General features: G+C 40.3%; 1 protein-coding gene across 1 annotated transcript in view; it reads left to right on the top strand.

The window, feature by feature from the left end:
* LOC122814279 (receptor-type tyrosine-protein phosphatase C-like) overlaps positions 1 to 22,830 on the top strand; it is a 2,027,173-nt gene that overhangs the window by 663,677 nt on the left and 1,340,666 nt on the right. Inside the window, exon 17 of the mRNA XM_044086870.1 lies at positions 6,655 to 6,756. Within this exon, the coding sequence (XP_043942805.1) occupies positions 6,655 to 6,756 (102 nt within the window). The remainder of the gene's footprint in view (positions 1 to 6,654; positions 6,757 to 22,830) is intronic.

The following is a 22,830-nucleotide window of genomic DNA, read 5'->3' on the forward strand; positions in this document are numbered from 1 at the left end:
AAGGCACCTACTTCTGTCTCCGCTACTACTCTCTCCGTGGACAGCATAGATCCTCAGCCTCAGGAGCCACCAGCCAGTGGCCCCCACTATTGTGAGACCTCCACAGAATATCCTTCAGAGGAGCCCCTACAGAAGAGAACATGTAAGGGGGAGCATGTAGACACCAAGGATGAGTCTCTGACTTCTGACACTGACCTCAAGGGTCCCACAAGTCGTCCTCTGATTATGTCTCCTTCGTAGACATCCTGGAAATCCTTAAACAGAGGTGCGGCTGGCCCACTGTTACCCATTCTGATGATGAGTCAGTGTACCTGAAGGCTTTCTGGTCTCAACCTTCAGCCTCTTGGATGTCTCCACCCTTCAATGAACTGATGGAGCTAGTTAGTCGAAAGGTGTGGGATACTCCTGATGTCTTGGAGCCAGTTCCCAGGAGACAGAATAAGTTTCTTTCTGCACCCCAGAAAAGGATTTTTTGTCTAAAGGTGTTCCTGTAGATGCCAGGGTGGTGGCGGTGGCCACTAAGAAGGAGCTAGCTGAGACTTCTTCTTCAGTTCATCCATTGAATAAAAAGTCTCGAACGATGGACAGATACGGGAAGTGTATCTTCTCTTCAGCGGCATTTACCTTAGATTGCTGAACTACCTTACACACTTCACGAGGCTTCAGAGAGATCTCCTTAAAGAGTTAGGAGTACATGTAGTGAGGGAGTCACTAACAAGGTGTCTGCCCAGTTGTCCACCTTGAACTCTATCGTCAACTTGTCCATGAGGCTTATCTCGTATGCAGCCGATGGAGCAAGTAGAACAGCGGGTTCAGGATTTTCCCTAAGGCATCATTCCTGGATGCATTTGCGTAATTTTGTGGAACTGTTCAAGTCTACCTTTACCAATGCCCCCTTCAATGGTTCCGGTTTCTCATTGACCCAAGGTAAAGTGCACTCTCACCCGGTCCAAGCAAGAAGGAAAAACATTCTCTGCCGTGGGAGCACATTTTATTATTCCCTCTAGACCATATCCTAAGGGTCATTGGGGCAGTAAAATGTGGTTCAAGAAGTCCCAGAGGTTTTTTCAGGACGCACAGGGTAAACTCCTCCTTCAGAGGCAGAGGAGGAGGAGGAGGAGGAAATGGTAGACATCGCCCTAGAGGCAGGGGTGGACCGCAAAACCAGGGAGGTCGTGGTTCATTTTGAAGCCGGCCTTACCAGCACTCCTCATGTGGGGCCTGACTGTGCTTCTCTGGGGTAGGTTGGGGGTTGCATTTCTTTGTATCCAGAAGCCTGGCTGGGTATCACTCAAGACAAGTGGGTACAAAGAATTATTACCAGAGGTTATGTCATACCCTTTTCTCTTCCACCTTTTGTTCCCAAAAGGATCCCGGATGTTCCACCCAATCACAGAGCTCAGGCAACTGTGGAGGTCAACAAGTTGCTGTCAAAAACAGTCATCCAAACCGTCCCAGCAGACCAAATAGCATCCAGAACTTACTCCAGATTCTTTTTAGTGCCAAAACGTACAGGGGACTGGAGGCCCATCTTGGACCTCAGCAGACTGAATGAATCAGTAAAGAAGGATAAGTTCTGGATGGTAACACTGCAGTCTATACTCTCGTTATTAGGGAAAAACAATTGGATGTGCTCAATAGAGTTTTGAGACGCCTACTACCACATAAAAATGGACAGGGCGTTGAGGAGTCATCTACACTTCTGGCTGGGAGCCAGTCATTACCAGTTTCATGCTCTTCCCTTTGGTCTCACCACAGCCCCCAGGGTGTTCACCAAGTGAATGGCAGTAGTGACAGCTCACCTGAGGCGTCGAGGATTCCAGGTGTTTCCATATCTGGACGACTGGCTCTTGACCACCCCCCACCAGACATCTACTTCTTCAGACCAGGGACGCTACCATTAAACTTTGTGCCCAGCTAGGAATTTCTATAAATTGGGAAAAATCTGCCTTATTGCCCTCTCAATCGGTGATTTTTATAGGTGCAGAGATAGACACAGTAGACATGTTGGCTCATCTTCCTGTAGAAAGGGCACAGAATCTGGTTCTTTAAATTCATTGTCTTCTCCCCTTGCGAAAGGTTAAAGCCAGGACTATTCTGCAGCTTCTAGGGACCATGGCTTCCACCATATTACTAGTGCCACTAGCCAGACTCCACATGAGGATTCTTCAGTAGCTCCTGTCATCCCAATGGTCCTTTCAGCACCTACCATTATCTCATCACATTCTGCTGACAGATTCTTGCAAGAAGGACCTCATTTGGTGGACTCTACCCAATCAGTTAACCACGGGCACTCCATTTGTTCCTCACCAACCCGTTGTCACTGTGACCACGGATACCTCACAGATAGGGTGGGGGGGCATTATCTAGGCAGGACTGTCCAAGGCACATGGCAAGATCATGAGGCTCACCTGCATATCAACATTCTATAGATGAGGGCAGTGCTCCTGGCATTGCAGGCACTTTACGACCTTCTGCCTCTGGGGACTATTGCAATACAATCAGACAACAGGTTGGTAGTATAGTATATCAACAAACAGGGCACAACCAGATCTTACCCACTCTGTTGAGAGGCCATTTGAGTTTGGAAATGGGCGATTTCTTCCCAGAGTTTTCTGGTGGTAATGCACATTCCAGGGACAACCAAAGTGATAGCTGACAAGCTCAGCTGGGCAATCCTGATGCCTCATGAGTGGTCTCCGAAACAGGAAACAGAGGAACAGATGTTCCACAGATGGGGACAGGCTTTCTGGACTCTCTTTGCCAGCCCAGTCAATGCCAAATGCAGCAGTTACTTCTCCCTCATCCCCCCTCTGGGGGAGTCACCGAGAGACGCACTTGTTCATGATTGGTCCCTGAGTCTCCTTTATGCCTTTCCTCCCTTCCTCTCATTCCCAAGGTTATTCAGAAAGCAAAATGGCTGGGAAGCAAACTGATCCTCATTGTTCCTTACTGGCCTCGTCAGGTTTGGTTCCCCTTCCTTGGGCTTTTTCTCCTAGATGATCCTTGGATTCTGGACCCAGTTCCAGACCTGTTGACTCACATGTCAGGTTCATTTCACCCCTCCTTACACACCCTCAATTTGACAACATGGCTGCTCCAGTTCTACCCCTAGTTAGGCTTCACGACTTTTCACGCTCCATGACTCACATCCTTATGCCTTTCCATTAACCTTCCACTAGGAAACTATATTCCAGTAAATGGAGAAGATTCTCTATCTGGGAAGAGAAAATGAATGTTGACCCTGACACTGCCTCCATTCCAGTGGTTTTGGAATTTCTGTCTGAGCTTTTTCACCAGGAATCTGTGGCTACCACTATTAGAGTTCAACTGGCAGTGATTTCAAATTTTCATCTAGGCTTTCAAGACTCTAATCTGATGTTACATAGGCTTTGCAAAACTTTCCTTAAAGGAACCTGTTGCTTCATGGGATTTAGCTTTTGTGTTATCCAAATAAGCTTTTCCACCCTTTGAGCTTTTTCATTCATCCCCTTTGAAATTCCTGTCTTGGAAGGCTTTGTTTCTGGTGGCTATCATATCAGCCAGACGGGTGTCAGAGTTACAAGCATTGTCTGTGAAACCCCCTTACCTGATATTCCACAAAGACAGGATGTCCCTTCATACTAATCCTTCCTTTGTCCCCAAGTTCTGTTCCCATGCCACCTTGATTCCAATGCAGCTGAATACAGATTTCATCAGCTGGATGTCCATAGACAATTACGTTTTTATGTGCACCGGACTAAGGAAATCAGGAAATCAGATCAGTTATTTATTTCCTTCTCCGATCCAGGTCAGGCTTACCAGTTTCCAAAGTAACACCGTCAAATTGGATTTCTAGCTGTATAACTTACGTTTACAACTCTGAGGGTAGACCTTTATCCTTTAATATCAAGGCTCATTCTACCAGATCTCAGTCTACCTCTGCAGCCTTTCAAGCCAGGGTCCCACTTGATAATATTTGTGCAGCAGCAATGTGGGCTACCCCTCACACTTTTATTACTGATTACAAATTGGATTTAACCTCCAGGGCTAGAGCATCATTTGGTTCCATGGTACTCAGGAGTATTTTTCCTTGAGCTACCCAAGAATAAGGCACTAGGGACGCTGTACCATATGTAAGAATGAAGGCAAGATAGGACTACAGAACATAAAGAACTTATATACTCACCATAACATTCCATGTTTGTAGTCCATCTCGCCCTTCATTCTTATGAACCCACCTTCCTACCCCCCTCCTGGAAGTACCTGGAGACAGAAAAATATTATTATCTTTTTTTATGGAGACCTTTTAGTATTGGCTTTACTCTGTATATTTGTTATTATCTCTCTTAGTTAGCAGCAAACAAGATCTGGGGATTGTACTGGTGCACCGTGGAATACCTACCTAGCCACAAGGCAACTAGAAGATTTCCAGCTTGTAAATAGGCTGAGTCAGCGCCAAGGATCGGCTCTGATCCCATATGTAAGAATGAAGGGCGAGACGGACTACAAACATGGAACGTTATGGTGAGTACATAACTTCTTTTTTGTGTGTGCACGTGCGCGTGTGTGCATCAGAAATGCACACACACACACACACACACACACACACACACATACACTCGTATGCATAGACATACACAAATAGAGTGACATAGTGCTGCAATGGTACCTCATAATGCTTGGTTCTAAATGCCCTTTCTTTGTCCTCATAGACTTTCACAAAAGCTTTAATTGGTACTTACGTATTATCGCAACCAGATTTTTGCACCAACAGCGGTTGTTTCCCGATCAGTAAATATGTTTGTTAATGTGCTTGAAATGGAATACAGTGTGTTTTCTTTAACCAAACAGGTTGTTTTCTGGAGGGCTATCAACACAAAGTAGACAACATACTGTTATTGTTTATTCATGCTCTTTATTGGTAGCATGTCACATCTTGCAAGGCTGCCCACTGAACGTTCTTTGTCAGACAATGGTGTGAAATAACAGCCATACATACAGTTGCGAATCATGGTTGGGAGTGTGGAAGTTAGCATAAGGCTTACTGGATACAACTGACTTTGTCCGATGAAAATCTGATTCCTGATTTGTGACATACTGTCCTCATCCCCATGACATACTTTACATCCTCAATGATGACATCCCTGGTTTAAAATACTCTCCCTGGTGTGAGTTTCCCTTCTGGGTGCGTAACGGCTTTCAGGAAGTAATGACAAATGACAACAACCAGCTGTCCTAGCTCTGCAAAAAGTAACTCCTTCACCGTGTCACAACCTTTTATTTTGGTGTCTCCTGTTGTGCATGTCTGTGTGTCTGTCAGTAGCCCCTGTTATCTGTTCTTCATATATCTTTGCAGCCACTGTGAAGTGCCCAACCAAGAAACTGCAAACATGCCGGCATAGAATCTGGTTGTGAGAATTCGTATCAGCAACACCTTCACTAAAACATTAATTTTTCAATTTTTGAAGTTATAACCCTGCCTAAACAAACTTCAGTGTAAAAGAAAACAGTGTCTGTTTGGTTTTCATTGCATTTTCGGTATCATGTAGACATTAAAAAGCAAACAGTATTACCGCAAAAATCTGGTTGTGATAATACGTAAGTACTCTTTAATTTTGCCCAAATCCAAAGACATAACATAAGTGAGTAGGGGAACGTGTATATGTAGTGTATGAATAATTGTATATGGGTGTGTTCATCTGTGTTTTTATATATGCATGCGTGTGTAGCTCATATTTTAATAACATCCTATTCACTGTTAGTTTCCTATGACTGGTTCCAGCTATACCACAACCTTTTACTAGATAAAATGTTTATTGAGGAATTAATTTTTATGTTCATGTATAAATAAATATGTGTATATTCTCGTACCACTTGTCTTGTAGTTTAAAATGAACTCTCTCTTTATTTTTGTCAGAACTCTCTATTAATATCTTGAAGAAACATTTTAGGGTCTTTATGACCCTGATTGCAAGTATCCAGTTTTGAAGAAAAAACTTTTTTTTTGTTTTGTTTGTTTAATATGTACCCAAAACTGCATCGAACATATTTGCTATGTGTACAGCAGATTCAGGGGAGTTTAAGAATGAATTGTTATGAAAAAGGAACCTGCAGTAAAAAACAGCTATTAATAATGGAGTGATTGCCAGAACATTAATGTAGAAGATGACAGGTAAATGGACAGATTTTATAGTTTATGAGCCATTGTTGTGTAGTTAAAGAAAAATGTTTATTACCATATTCTGTTAGCCCAATGTTATGATGTGCTACTCAGAGCTTTTGTGGATGCAGTGCAGCATTTAAAAGTAGTAGCATTTGCAAGTCTTGTCTAATCTTAGTCTATGACAGTCTTGTTTACATTTTGGAGTAAATAGACCTGTGGCACTTAACAAAACTGTCATCTGATTCATCAGCAATAGAGGAAAAACATCACTGCTTAGTTTTAAGGAACGTTCCTCACAGAAGTTAAAATGTTCATAAATATAGAAGTAGGAAGACTTCTTGTAAATTTCACATAAATATATTTCTAGGGCACTATGACTACTGTACCATATTAATTACATTTGTTTTAAGAAAAATGTTTTGCTGTGACAGTATATGTTAATAGTATAATAAAAACAAATAAATAAAGCAATGTCAGTAATACTGATTCACAGTTTTGGTTGTTTGCAGACAACACATCTGTCACGCATGCTTCCACCACGCCAATGCCTGCATCTGCCTCTATTCCAGACATCACACAGACTTCTAACACATCACTTGCAACAACAGAAGGTAACATACTTGCACTCATTTGGAGCTGTTATAATTTGTTGTCCTGCTGTCATCAGTGGCTGCAACACAGTGCTCTTCTGGTGTAGTGAGAAATTATCTTAAAATAGACATTGTTTACATCTGACAGCTGTTACCATATTTACAGCGTTGACTTTTGCACTGGCACTAAATTAATTCTGTAAATTATTTTTTAAACTATGTTAATAGTCTAAGCATGATCTGTTTATGTTGGAGTAGGCATTCTGTAGATTAACTCCTCATATCAGTATATTCTGTAACTGTTTGTAATGAAGTGATTAAGTGCCGATGTTATTTTTCCCAGTGCTGCAATAGCCTTTATATCATTTGAATAAAAACTAACAAAATATTGTTCGAGGATCCCAAGAAAGTTCACTTTGCACTGAAAGTTCCGTTCAAACACTTTAATGGTTAAAATATTCAACAGCTAAAAAAACAGCCAGAAAGATGCTTTAGGTTAAGCGTTTTCATCTAACTTGTGGACTTCATCAGAACAACCATTAATTGCATTCCCCTAGCTTATATACTAGTTCCATTCAAAAAATATTCATGTAATTAAACAATTAATTGATGTTATACTATTTAAAGTGCCAGTGCTCTCTGTATCAACTGATGCCATACTAAAATAGTATCTAATTTCATATACACCTCATACTATAATAAAAATCAAAAATAAAAAATATATGTTAGTTAAAAATTAATTTAATCATTCATATGTCCAAATATACCATAAAATATTCTGTTACCTATTATTTTCCAAAATTGGCTTTATAGAAATTGAATCATTCAACCCAGGATGAACAGAAGAATTTAATTTAATCTGCCATCTGGTGTCTTTTTCTCCTAATACATGTTTGACACTCCCCCCCTCTAGGATTCACATTTACACATTCAAGTATATCAAAGTTAAACATACTACATTTACTATTCCCCTCAAGATGCCTCCATAATGCATTATTAGTGTACTGCTTCTTGATTTTGTAACAGTGCTCATAAATTCTGTTTCGAAGACATCTGTCCGTCTTTACCACAAAGAAACATGGACAGTTACTACACTTCACCATGTAAACCACATGCCTGGTCCTACAATTCCCTGTCCGGAACCATACAGTAGTATTATTAATATCTTCCAAGGTTACAGATGGACTATTTATAATTAAATTACATTGATTACAGTTCCCACATTTGGTGGTACATGTCCCTTTCATTACATTTTGATCCATAATGTTCCATTCTAATTCAACTTTAAGGTTAATTCCTGTTTTAGAAACAAAATGTGGTTTGTTTCCCACTATTTTAAACACATTATTGTCAGTTTTAAGTATATTGCAGTTACTAGTTATAATTCTGGTTATGTCCTGGGTCTCAGAGGCATATTGTAAAATACATGCTTTCATATATCCGTCTAGATCATTTGCTTCTTTAATTTTAACATTTCCCCCTATATCCACATTACTATTTCCTAATATAGGTTTGTACTTTCTTCCCCATTGGTGCATTACATATTTTATGGTGTCTTGAATCAGGGCTACAGGATACCCTCTGGATTTAAACATGTCTCCTATATAATCCAATTCATTTACTAAATCTGTATAATCAGAGGTCATCCTGGCAGCTTTGAGAATACTTCTTTTTTGACTAATAGGGTGACAACTAGTATATTCTAAGTAAGTGTTACTAAAAGTGCTCTTTCTATAAATCTTTGATTTGAACCTTCCTTTATCTATAATTATATGGGTGTCTAAGTATGGAATTGATTTTTTATCTATATTGTAAGTGAACCTCAAATAGTCACATTTAGTGTTCAAATAGTCCATAAATTCCTTGAACTTGTCTATACTTGCATTCCACAACATAAATATGTCATCCAAAAATCTCATATCTTTATATCATTTGGGTTGTGTTCTGCCCAGGACACAATAACCAACAAGCTTCTGAAAGCTCACCCCCCCCCCCTTCCCACACATCCACTGACTGCTGATTGGCTAGCCTCTTGTAGGGAAATCAGCAGTCAGACTGAAGATTTCTCCAGTGCTTTCTTGCCACCTGTTGAGGAAGCAACTTAGAAGCTTCAGAAGAGCAAAAGCTTCCAGCCTTCAGCTTCATTTATGGCAGATAAATTCCCATTGGGGAATTATTCTCTACAGAATATTGCCCTTTTAAGATATAACACAAATGCTACTTTTGGCATGATTTTAGTGGTATTTCCCTTTTATGAAACCCAGTACCTTTCTAATGTCAAAAGTTTTCTGTCAGGGGCTAGTATTTTTACCTTTATGCTAGCTTGTGGCATTGTTTGTCATAAAATGCACAGCTTTTGTAAGTCTTAGGCATTTTATTTAAAAGTTTAATGTTGGGAAGCATTTTATTCAAACATGGACTATTTTGGGGGATATTTGTGAGTGTTCTCACTGTGTAATAACTTACCTGCCATTTTTTCTATCAGGCAGAGTTTTACAACAGAGGTTTTCTGATTGGAATTTAGTGTGATGCTTACACAACATTGTGTTTGGGAGACTGTAAACGTTATGAAACAGTCAGTGTAGGTGTGCTGCTTGTTAACACTGTTTCACAACTTGCCTTCTGACCAGCTCATTCCAGTAAAGCATATTACATTCAAGACATTCTTCTCAGTTCTGCCATACCTAGAAAGCAAAAACAACTTATCACTCAGCACTTGCCAACTCCATGGGCTCATTCAATGCCTCAGCCAATGGTGGGTGAATTGGCAATGGCCATTAGTTATTCCTCAAACCATTCACTTACCTTACTGGCTTCCTCTGGTGTAGTACCTTCAGCTACCATGTACCAGATGTCAGCCACATCCTCTTCTGTTCCAGTGTCCATTTTGGGAATGGGAAATCTCTCTCTGCTTGGTCAGGAAGACACAACGGGATATGCTGCTCAATGTAATCTTGGAAAGAGACCTCTTGATGGTGCAGAAGTACCTTTAATGTGTCAGTCTTCCCTTAAAGATATAAAGAAAAAAACAAAAGGTTAATCATTATACATCTAGAGACATAGTGTCTGTTAAGAAAGAGAATGTCTTACCTTAGATAAGTAGTTTTTTTACAAGCTGTTAATCCTGGTTCTTAGAAATACTTAGCTGAAACAGATCTCAGCAGAGATGCTCCTGAGGAAGACATTTCAGGGGAATCTGACATAGATAAGGACACAGCTTCTTTTCCTGCAGAATCCCAAGCTCAAATCTCTGATTCAGAGAAAACTTGGTCATCACAACCTTTTTGGAGAAAATTTCCTTTTCTCATATTATAGGAAGGATGAGTGTTTTTTTTTTTTTTTTATGGGAACAAATGGATGCCCCCCCCCCTTGAATTAAGGGGCTATTATGATTTAACAAATAGATGTGCCTCATGCTACTCCCATTCCTTCTTTAGTACCAGCCTTAGAGGATGTATTTAATGCTACCTGCAAAAATCTTTATTTTCAAACTTCAGTTCCTGAAAAAGTAAATAGGCTTTAGAAAGTTTTTCCAACCAACAAACATTTGTTTGGCCACCTCATGTCTGACCCTCTGGCCACATCCACATCTTCACCAGCTGGAAACAGACTCTTGGCGTCCTCCAATCCTTCCCCTGTTGAAAACAAAGGAACACATTTGGTAAGAGAATAGTTTCTTCTACACTGATGTATAACATTCACAACTATTAGACCAATATGTGGAAGTTTATTCTTTTTGTGCAGACATTTTGAGAGAATTATCTGCTACACTTGTCTATGAAGGCAGTCTTCTTCTTCTTCTTTCGGCTTTTTCCCGGTTAGGGATCCACAGATCATCACTCCGCACCACAAATTGAATGGTTTTTTTTTTACGGTGGCGAGTGCCAGCCCAGCCTTCCACAGACCTTCACACCACCACACACACCTACCTACAATTTAGGTGTCCGCCTCCAGTCCACAGTCAGGCATTGGATTGGGATGGGAGGGGAGGAAACCGAGCACTGCGCACAACGAGGACATGCAGAGGACATGCAGAAGGCATCCATCCCAGCCTTGCATCAGGACCAGAGAACCTCTTGCTGTAGAAGCTAACCACCTCCACACCACACACAATTGGCACCCCACTTGTCTAGTGTCTGTCTGAATTCCATTGCTTCTAACATGTCTCAAACACTAAAACATGCCTTAAGGAGTGAGTATGATTGTACAGGTACTGTATCTATTGAAGATATATGTCTGGGTATGTAATAAAAAGTTTTCTGATGAGGTAATATCTGAAATTTATAATTCAGCTTTACATAAATAGGTTTGTTTGCCCTTCTGCAACATAAGACCTCAAGCAATTTAATGAAACAGGAAAAGAAATACAGGAAACTTTCAAGATTTTTCAGCCACCCTCCCACCCTTATGCAAATCTTCCATGTTTTCCATTTTTCAGGAGGGGAATAACAAGAAACAAGGCTATTTTCAAAAACACAGGGCAACCTTCTATTTCAGAATGACTATATCAGCATTCTTCTTCCTTCTCTTATCCCTGGTGTCCCTGTTGCTCAAATTCTGTCCCAGAAACTGGCTCAGTGCATTCTTTTTAGCAATAGATTGTTTTCAACTTTTAGATGTTATTTTTTTTTTATTCCCTACCACCACTATATCCCCAACCTTGCAGGTCAAACCATCTCCTTCCTATATTCCTCCCACTTAGTGCATGAGCTGGACCAATCAAGGATATTAGGACAACCAGTGGTTTCTTGCCACAAATTTCACTCATTTTTATTTTTCTTTATATCCCCTATCCCCTCTTGCGCTACAATTACATCTGAGGAGCAAGCATGCAGTGGGGATGGTGAGGTGTATAACTCCACCTCTGCAGCAGCAGCTAAGCCATGTCCCCCCTCACCTTCTCTTTGGACCACACTTCTTAACCAGCAACATCTCCAGTTTCCATAAAGGATTGTCACAGAAGATTCCCTTGTCACCACCCTCCTCATGATGGTCACATTCATCCCTCCCTTAATGCACGATCATTTGCCCGAGCCACTAATGAAACCCAGGTCACCAAGGCAATTGTAAGGGCTTTATCCCTCTATGTCTCAGTTTCTTGGGTGTTAAATGTGATTTAGAATGGATATAGTTGGCATCAGATACAAGTTCATCATTTCAGTGGAGTTCCTCCCCACCATATCTCCATCAGAACCAAACAGAGTTATTTCCTCACATTCTTCAAAACGTACTCACCCCCCCAAGGGCAAAGCCCTCTATTCCAGAATGTTTCTAGTAATAAAGAAAGAATCTTCTTGGAGACCAGGTCTAGATTTTTCCTTCCTAAATAAGTATGTGAAAGTTCCAAAAATTCAAGATGCTGACCCCACAGAATCTGTTATGTCTCATTCCCCAAGGAAGTTTTATGGTAATATTAGCTCCAAAAGATGCAAACCATCACATTCCCATATGGAAAAGCTACCATTTCTTAGATTTCCTGTGCCTGGTTCACATTATCAGTTCTTGGCATTAACCTTTGGGTTATGTACAACTCCAAAGGTATAACAATGTTTCTAGCTCTACTCATAGCTCATTGCAGACTGAGTGGCATTCCCATATCTCTTTACTTAGATGACTTTTTCATCTTTCAGAGTCTTTTTACCAGAGGTCTAAAGTCATCACAATGGGTTTCTTCTCTTTTGACCAGTCTGGGGTTCCCCATAAATGTAAAGAAACCCTCCTTGACTCTGTCACATGCAACTGTCTTTCTCTGCTGTCTGTTGGACAGCTTACAGCAAAAGTCGTTTTTGATGGGGGAAACAGTGGATTTTTATTTGGAAACTTTCCTGGGGGTCTCAAATCAGTCTCAAACTTCATCCAATAGTATTTGCTGATCCTATGGTTTATGGCATCTATTTATTTTACATTTGTTGACCAGGCTAGTCCAACTGGATATATGTCCATTTTCAGTGGCGGCCCTGGGAGAAAAGCTCCACACTTCAGAATAGAATCACAAAAACATAGGTACATTATCAAGTTTTGGCAAATTATAATAGTACATTACATTTTAGCTTATGAGTAAGGAAAAAAAAACATTCCGAGCTACATAACAAGTATGGATATACATACAACAAAATATAAGGTAAGTGAAATCGAGCACTATTGAACTTTAAAAAAGGTCACACGCACATTAATGTTAGTAAAAGAATAATTAGTTTGTGTGAGTGAGAAGATTAGTGTCTGGAGACAAGGGAGGTAGTTAGTTTGAATTTGCACAAGGGCATAACCAGTGTGATTTAAGGTATGGTTTGAGTTTGGATTTAAATAGAGTAATTGAAGGTAAGGAGGTTAGATCAGTAGGGAGGTAGTTCCAGGTTTTACCCACTGTGTTAGAGAATAGAGAGTCTCCAGCCAAATTGTTGGTTTTACTTATCTTTACCAGTAATTTATTTGATGAGCGCAGGGTCTTCAGGTTATTGTAGGGGGTGATTAGATTAGTGAGTATTGGAGTACTTGTAGGATGATACAATATCTTGTGGGCAATAGTTAGTTGGTTTGATAGAATAAGATTTGGCAATTCTAACCATCCTAGTTGATTAAGATTGTTGCAATGATGGGTTCTATAGGTAGACCCAGCTGTAAATCTGGCAATATTATTGTAGGAGCTAGCCAACTTGTTCAGATTGCTTTTACATAGTTTGGTATAGATAGGGGACGCATATAGTAGGGTTGATCTTAGGTGGGTACGGGCAATGGTGGTCCTGGCTAGTGGAGTCAGAAAGGGTTTGATCCTATAGAGGGAACCTATTTTCTTGTTTACTGTTTTTATAGTGTTGTTAATATGGGGCTCGAAGGTGAGGTTATTATCAATTAGTACTCCAAGTAGTTTTGTAGTAGAGTTGGGAGATATGATCGTACCATTGCTAGATGTGTCTGTGAAATGCAGTGGGGGGGCTCTGCAGGTGGGAGTGAATAGTAGCATTTTTGCTTTGTTTGGGTTCAGGATGAGACATCGGTGAAGAAGCCAATTCTCTGCTCTGCTAAACGCGTTTTGGGTTAGGGACTGAAGTTGTGATAGTGAAGAGGCTGAGCATATTAGTGTGGAATCATCCGCATATTGGATACAGGTAGCTTGAGGTAATACAGAGTGTAACTCGTTAGTAAAGATAAAGAAAAGGAGAGGACCCAATATGGAGCCTTGAGGGACACCAAGGGTAATTGGGAGATGGGAAGACAAGTTATTCTGCCATAATACAGCCTGTTGCCTGTTATTTAAATAGGACTGGAGCCATTGTGTAGCAAGTGGTTCCAGTGAGAAGTTTCTAAGTATTTTTATGAGTAGCTGGTGAATGACCATGTCAAAAGCTTTTGACAGATCAATGAAGAGGGCTGAGTATAGAGTATCATTATCACGATTTTTATTAATGCAGTCGGTGAAGAATAGAAGAGCAGAAGAGGTGCTATGAAATGGTCTGAAGCCATGTTGGCAGGTAGCTAGTAGGTTGTTTTCTAGGAGGTGGTTTAATAGTTGCTTATGAATGCACGTCTCCATGATTTTTGCCAGTGGGGATAATATACCTATCGGCCTATAGTTAGAAAAATCTTTGGAATTAAAACCTTTATGCAGGGGGATGATATGTGAGATTTTCCAGATTGATGGAATAGTTCCTTCAGAAATAGTTCTGTTAATGAGGATGGATATGGGGTATGCTATAGCTTTGGCTGCTTTTTGCAGGTATTCTGCAGGTAGTAGATCTGCAGAGAGGGTGGTGAGTTTAAGTTTCTGAATAAGGGTGCAGACAAAGGATGTAGGAATGGATTGGAATTAAAATACTGGGGGGCTGTTAGGGATAACAATGGAAGAAGATGCAGTGTCAGAGGATAGCTGATTGGCCAAAGATTGAATGGTGTCTGTGAAGAAAGTGTTAAAAGAATTGGCAATTTGTTTAGGGCTGTGGGGATTGGAGCCTGAGGGGGTGGGAGTGATTGAGCGACCTGGATGCAAACGTTTATTGATACCAGACCAGAATTTTTGAGGTTTATTTTGGTGGGTTTGTTGGAGGTGACAGTAAAAGTTTCTCTGACAATATGGCTTTTTTAGTTTTGTTTCTTAATTGTCTAAATTTTATTTGATTTGTGGGGATTTTGGTTGTACGCCAGCTAGCCCAGAGTTTGTTTCTATGTAGGATTTTTTGTTTGATAGCTTTGGAGAGCCAAGGGGCTGGTTTAAACCTACTTCTTATTATACGTGTATGGGCATGGTAGTCTAGAATGGTTAAAAATGTAGAGTTAAAGTATTTAACGGCATCTTCTAATGGTAGGTGCTTCAGGGGTGACCATTCGCAAGCTACGAGTTCTTTTTGAAAGCTGTCAGGGGTAAAATTTTTATTAGACCTTATTTTCTTAAAAATGGTTGGGTTTGGGATGTCAGTCTTATACCTGTTTAAGAAGGTGAGTGAGTGATCACTTATATCTTCATGGAGGGTCCCTACTTTGTAAGACTGATTATGACTGTTTGTGAGAATTCATTCTAGGGTGCTTTCATTATTATTATGTTTATTGGTTCTAGTGAGGGCTGTAATGGTTTCTGTAAAACCATGTAAATTGATATGGGTGGAAGGCTGTTCAGATGTGCAAGACATCCAGTTTATATTAAAGTCACCAAGAATTATGGTTTCTTGTGGGTAGGTGGTGGACAGCCAACTTAGGATAGCCTCTAAGGTATTGATATTGTTGCCTGGGGAAAGGTAAATACAGATTATATAAATGGATTTACATTTGTTAAGTTGAATTTTGGAGATAAGAATTTCTGCATTGCTAGTTAGGGGAGGTTTAGAGTCTATGGAGGGGACTTGTAATTCAGATTTATATAAAATTGCTACTCCTCCACCTTTCTTAGAATTACAGTCAAGTCTCAGGATACTGTAATCTCGGGGAATAACAGTAGTATCTTGTATCATTGGCATGAGCCATGTTTCAGAGAGGCAGGGGATGTCAAATGAATGTACATCCATGAGGGCGTGTAGATGGTTAACTTTATTGTTTCTGCTTTGAATATTGAGATGGGCTATCATGAGAGAGTTAGAGAGTTTATTGACCAGATGTGCATTAGTGGAATTTGGGGTGTTAGGCTTTGTAGTAGTGGTAGAATTTGGACCAGGGTTTGGGTGTATGTCACCATCAATTAGGGAGTGGACTTGTATTGCCAGAGTGAGTATTAGACATTTACATATTAGGTTCTGGGCTTTTCTAGCTCTAGGGCTGTAGTATGTGATGTGAGTGAGCCTATGAAATTTGGCTGATAAATACTTTGGTGGATAGGATGTGTGATTGTGGCTATGAGGGATGATGAGTGTTGGTGTGGATGTTTGTTTCATGGGGTTATGAAAGTGTAGGCAGTTGAGATGTTCATAGAAAGTAAGTAGATAGGGTAGAGCTAAAATAGGTAGGAGTGATAGTAGGAGTAAGGGTTTAAAGTGTGTATGGGTTAGATGACATTGTAGAAGTATTGTGCATAGGTTAGTACACAGGGATCGGTGCAGATAGATAATGATTAGTGGGAAGTAGGTTGTAGCACTTTAAGGGGTTGAATTATGTGATTGCTTGTATGGATAGAGGGTGTGGTTACTGTGTATAAATGTAGATGCACTGGGGTCGGGTGTGATTTGGGGGCAGGGTAGGGGAGCAGAGTGAGCCCGCAGGGCGAACGGAGCAGGTAGAGCCACAGAAGGAGTGAGTCCTAGGAAAACAATCAGTGGAGAGCTGTTTGTTAAGGTAAGTGAAGGTGGAGAAAGGTGGGAGATGTTAGCCTTGATAGTAGGGATAGAGGGAGGGTAGCTAAATGATACAGAGTAAGAAGATAGAGGGATAGAGTAGTACTATAACTCTACACGCTAGAAATACTATATTCCTGTGAGATGTGTTTCAAGACAGAATGACAGTTCTAGGACAAACACGCCACCTAGTGGCCAAAGTCAGTGTAGCTACAGTAGTTCCCTTTAGGAGGTAGCAGGTCTTGGAATTTGAGGAGGAGGGAAGGATATTATGTATTTACAAGGGTATAGGAGGGAAAGTGGGCTAGGAAGAAGGAAAAAGAAGATAATGGCTGCTGGCCGCCCTAGCAGGGGAGTATACTTTAACAGCTACAATAATTTATACAATGTTGCTTCTATTGACAGAAGTTGTATAACACGTACTTCTATTGAAATGTCCTTGAGGGGCTGTTTCTCAGGGCGAGAAAAGAGTCAAATCCTTAGTTTAGGGTGAAGACGGCAGTTATTGGTATAAGGTTGCTGGCCAACAGGACAGGGCAGTTCCACAGTTATAGTGCCTTATGAGCAGATAAGGCAACTTGTTATCAAGTAGGGGAAAAGCTTAATTTCATGCAGGAACCATAAAAGAAGGAACGTATACTGGACTGAAGTAATTTTTTATTGTCTAAGAACTGCTGATATGGAGCCAGAGTGCATTTTGCTTTTGATTTTGGAGACATCAGTGATATTTTAAGATCATGAAACAGAAGGCATTTTGTAATACCATTTCCTCTCAAAATCTTTCCCTCATAGCAAGTTGTGGCAGAGTTTGGGTGAGCTTTTCCTCACATTAGCTGTCCTATTTAGGAGAAATATTTTCATGGTTAGTACAAGTCCCTTATCTCCTCTTACTGTCAAAAGCCACCTTACAGAGACTAAGCAGAATTATTTGGATCAATCTGATTTTCCTTTATGTCTGTTCATTCTCATTATATCCACTTATGTCAAAATGAAAACTTATCAGTTTAAAACCATCACTGTTGGCCTCAGTGTGTACTACTGTCAGTTCACTGCTCTAGAACAATATTATCACCAGTTATCTGCTAGTGCTTGCTGTTTTAGCGGCTATTATTCCAAAAAAGCAACTTTAAATTAAATTAAATCACACTACAGTAATCATACGTGCTCATAAGATTTCATCTACCGGTTCACGCTTTGATATTGTTACTAGTATTAACCTTGGATTTCTGGTTTTACTCGATTTACACTGTTTGGAGGTTTTGGCTCCTTCCATGTTGGTACTTAATTTGAAAACATATTTGTACTGCAAAACAGCTGCCCGTATCTCTGGACTTGCTTACACTGGTAAGGTTACTTACTGTCTCCTCTTTATACACCTGAATGGTCTGTGATTCTTATGATTCTTCTTGCCAGATTGCACATGAGAAGGATTCAGTGGTTTCAAAAAAACACATGGACATTTACATCCTCTGGAATTCAGATTCCAATATTGATCTTTATTAAAAGGAACTGCACTGGTAGAGACTACAGATACAACTACATCCAGTCCTCTCCTTTTCCACCTCTACGTACAAGCCAGTCTGTAACAACTTACTTGTCAGATTGAACTTGAAAATCAGCTTCTATGACAGGTAAATGTGCAAGGTATGTGGAACTCCTCAAACAGACCAAGTATATCAGTGACAAAGAGATGTTGGCTAGGAACCATGCCATAAATCTCTTCATCATCTGTCATCCCCTGGACCACTACAGGTACTTACAGACAAAACTGCAGTGATGTGGTACATAGGCAAACAGTGGGACACCAGATCACATTCTTTGTGCAGCCTGGTCATGATGGCTTGAGAGGTAACTTGTCAGCACTCCTTAATCCTCCAAGTATTTTACATTCCATCAGAGCAAAATGAAGGTCAGACAAGCTGACCAGGATGAGGACAGACCCTCATGAATGGAAACTAAATAATAGAAGTCTTCTAGGAATTGATCCAGTTTTGAGAACACTTCAAATAGATCTATTCACTTCTTTTCAAAACAAACAACTGAACAAATTTTTCTGAAGGATTCCTTGCAAGCAAGCCTGGAAAACAGAGACATTTTCATTCCCATGAATGGAAATGTTCCTTTGTGCAATTCTACCCTTTCCACTGGCATCCAGGGTAATACTGAAGATTCAAAAGGACTCTCAAAAAATAATTGGGATGACCCTCTTTTGGCCCAGGCAACATTGGTTCTCCTTTCTTACTGAAATGGCCAAGGGCAGTTACCACAAGGACAGACTGCATCTAGGTACACTAGACAAAGGGAGTGTGATTCACCCCAGTTTCAGACATCTTCAAATAGACTGCCTGGATGATTTAATTCTAATTCCTTTTAGGCACTTCTTTACAGAGGATATGCAGCAAGTACAAAAGGAGGCAAGATAGCCTACTACTAGGAAATCTTATGTAGGCAAGTGGAAAAGATTTTCTTTTTGGTGCCCTAACAAATAAAGAGACCTGTCAAGGATTATGTACCACTGATGCAAAAATATTTGTATGAGTTACTATAGTCTTGTCCCCCTTATTCCATGAGTTACTATAGTCTTGTCCCCCTTATACCATGAGTTACTACAGTCTTGTCCCCCTTATTCCATGTGTTACTATAGTCTTGTCCCCCTTATTCCACGAGTTACTATAGTCTTGTCCCCCTTATTTCACAAGTTACTATAGTCTTGTCCCCCTTATTTCATGTGTTACTATAGTCTTGTCCCCCTTATTCCATGAGTTACTATACTCTTGTCCCCCTTATTCCATGAGTTACTATACTCTTGTCCCCCTTATTCCATGAGTTACTATGCTCTTGTCCCCCTTATTCCATGAGTTACTATACTCTTGTCCCTCTTATTCCATGAGTTACTATAGTCTTGTTCCCCTTATTCCATGAGTTACTGTCAAAAGATTTTAATACTCTTAACATATACTGGAAGAATCACGCAGCTAAAAGTAAGCAAAAAAGAGTTTATTTTACATGCATGGAGACATGCTACAACGTACATGGTATGTCAGCAGTCTAATTTCTGTACACTTTACATGGGTTTTTATACCCTCTTCTTCACGTACACAGCAGCTGGTTATTAGACAAGGAATTTCAGTCAAGGCTATAAATTCCCATACTGGAGCCTTAGATAGTCAGAGGTCAGTCACAAGATAAGCTTGTGCCTGGTAGATGGTCAGAGGTCAGTCACAAGATAAGCTTGTGCCTGGACCAAAGTAGCATCTGTGCATTCCTCTTTGGTTAGCAAATTCTTTACAAGAAAAACAACCTATTTTAGCTTATTTCTTTGCACACAATGAAGTTTCACATTTTAACCCTTATTGTGCATGATACAAATATGTTGAACACAAAGATTCTTACTACATTTCCCCCCTAACAACACTTTGTATCATCTGTAAGATATTTTATTCATACAGTTTTTCGCATGACTCATGTTCTGTATATTCAGAATAATAAGCTTTAGTTGCATTAGCAGACAATACATTTGATATTATCATTCGGATACAAGGAATGCAGCAACAACCCAACAGTAGGAATATAATGGCACCAACACATATAGCAATTAAGACATTCATAAGTACTGTTCCCCAATTTCCAAACCAATTTTGGAAAAAGTCAGTCAATGGATTCTGTCCTGGTTTTGTAAGTTCAGAAACTTGTTGTAGGATCTCTAAATGACTGTCGATGTCATGTTCGTTATCCGGTATAAATGAACAACACTCCTCCTGGATAAGAGCACAAGTACCTCCTTTCGCTGCTAGGGTGAAATCAAGCGCCATACGATTTTGCAATACTACAGTCCTCATTGCAGTTAACTCATCCGTCACCAATTCAAGCACAGAAAAAGTTGCATTGCTCAGAGTTTCTAACAGTTTTGACAGTTTTCTGAGCTCCCAAATGGATTTTACTGTCCCATACGCTGGAAGAATACCAGCCCAGGAAATAACATCATCGCCCAAGTCCATGTGTGACAGCCCCTTGTTGCTACTATCGGCCAAATCGTGGTGATAGATCCAGGATGCATCAACATTACCTACAGGATTAACAGGTTTATTAACAGCACGTACATTTCATATTTTACCTTGGGGAAGAGAAAATGTATGTCTGATAGCTGGTGCTAAATAACCCAAAAAACAACTGCCTGACCAATTCCTTGGTAACCATTTGTATGCCTTTCTACCACAGATAAAATAACAATCATTTACTTTAAGTGTAATATTGACTGGAACAGAATGATTTCCTTTATCTTGCAGCCCTTTAAACAACAGATCATACACAGATAACATTTTTTCAAAGAAACTTGTGTCATTAATAAGCCCTGTACTATTAATAAGCACTTTTATGGGCTTGAAACTCGTTGCACAGTGTCCATCTATTGTACAGTTATGAATTATGTTTACATTACACTGACTCCATCCAACCTTAATCTTGCCCCCTCTTTGAAAACATACAGTTCCATTCTGGCGACCCATGAGGGGTAATGCTATTTTGTCCTTTAAGGCTACCTCTGAAGTTTCAAATAGTAAATTAGTCCATGTATCATTTGCCCCCAAAGGGACTGTACCTAACATTAGACCACCATGTACAGTAGGAATAGCCGTGCATATCCAACAATTTGAAACATTAAAAGATAGAGCATATGCATACTTAATAGCTTGGTATGTATTAAAAGGTGGATGCCAGGCCGTATTTTCATCTCTCTTTACCTGGCTAGTCTTGTTTGAAAATAAAAACGGCCAAAACAGAAAAGTAACAATCACACTTATTAACAACAAAAATATTTTGAAATGCTTTGGTGGGAAAGGCTGCTCCCTTCTGGTATTTTTTTGCATTTCTACAATAGTCAGATATTTATACAAAACAAGATTACTACTAATCAGTGTTCCTCAGGGGAACCCAAATCTTTGTGCAGTTCCAACTGTTTTACTAATTTGCAATGTGTCAGATGGATCCACAAACTTCTTTCCTTTATTCGAACTGCTGTAGGTGTTGAAATCAAAACCTGGTATGGACCTTCCCACTTTGGTGAGGCCCACATCTTCCTCTTGACAATTTTAATCCACACCCACTCCCCCGCTTTCACTTCCAGGATCCTGTTGTTCTTCTGATATGGAAAATAATCATTCGTTAGAGAAGTGTTAGGTTTTGTCAGCATTTTCCTCATGTAATCTGCTATCTCTTCACCCCCCTCACGTTCCGCAGGCAAAAGACCTTGCCACTGCGGGACGTAATAAGGTCTCCCGTATAGTAGTTCAAATGGTGTGACCCCTTTTGAAGTGGGAGTGGTACGCATTGATAGGAGTGCCAGAGGTAAGCAGTTTATCCAAGACTGATGTGTCTCGGCCATGAGTTTACGTAACTTGCCTTTGAGAATGCCATTATGGCGTTCAACCAACCCTGCTGACTGTGGGTGGTAGGCACAATGGTGTTTTAACTCGATCTGAAAAATGGCATCCAGCTTTTGAATAACTTGGTTTACGAAATGTGTGCCATTATCAGAATAGATGCGTGTAGGTAGCCCAAAATGAGGGATAATGTTATTTGTAAGGGCCTTGGCTACCGACAGTGCATCTGGGTGTGCTACCGGAAAAGCTTCTACTCATTTTGTAAAAGCATCAATAATGACTAACACAAATCACTTCTGTTGAACAGGAGTTAGTTCAATAAAATCCATACAGATTGTTTGAAATGGATACGGAGGCAGCGGGAAAGCTGCTGGGGTGATCCGCACCCCACCACCATGGTATCGTGCACAAAGCAGGCATGATAAACAAAATCATTTAGCATACGCTATAAAGCCCTTGGTCCAGAAAATTTGCTGGATTATCTGAACCATAGCAGCAGGGCCCAGATGAGATGGGCCATGCGTCACTAATGAGGCATACCTAAAAAGGTTTGTTGGCAAGACATACTTATCATTTGGACCTACAAAAACTCCCTGCTTTTGAATAGCCCCATATTTAATCCATCGCTGTTTTTCCTGAACTGTACTAAGTTCCTGCATTACCTGTAAAGTTTGTAGATCAAATTTATCTGTAGGATGAAGTTCCTTCTGTGTGGTATCGAGTGCAAAGGTAGAGGTTAAAGCTACACTTTTTGTAGTTTTGTCAGCCAGTGCATTTCCAAGTGATACTGGATCCTTGGCATTTGTGTGCGCTGTGCACTTAAAGATGGCCAGTCCCCGTGGCAATTGGACAGCTTGTAAGAGGCTAAGGATTAAATCCTTGTGGGTTATTTCCTTTCCTGAGGCCGTAACCATTCCCCTATTTTTCCATTGCTGTACAAAGACATGGACCGTGGAAAAAGCATA

Source organism: Protopterus annectens, chromosome 10.part0 (genome assembly GCF_019279795.1).
Source record: "Protopterus annectens isolate FY-2018-M chromosome 10.part0, PAN1.0, whole genome shotgun sequence".
NCBI classification, from domain to species: Eukaryota; Metazoa; Chordata; order Ceratodontiformes; family Protopteridae; genus Protopterus; species Protopterus annectens.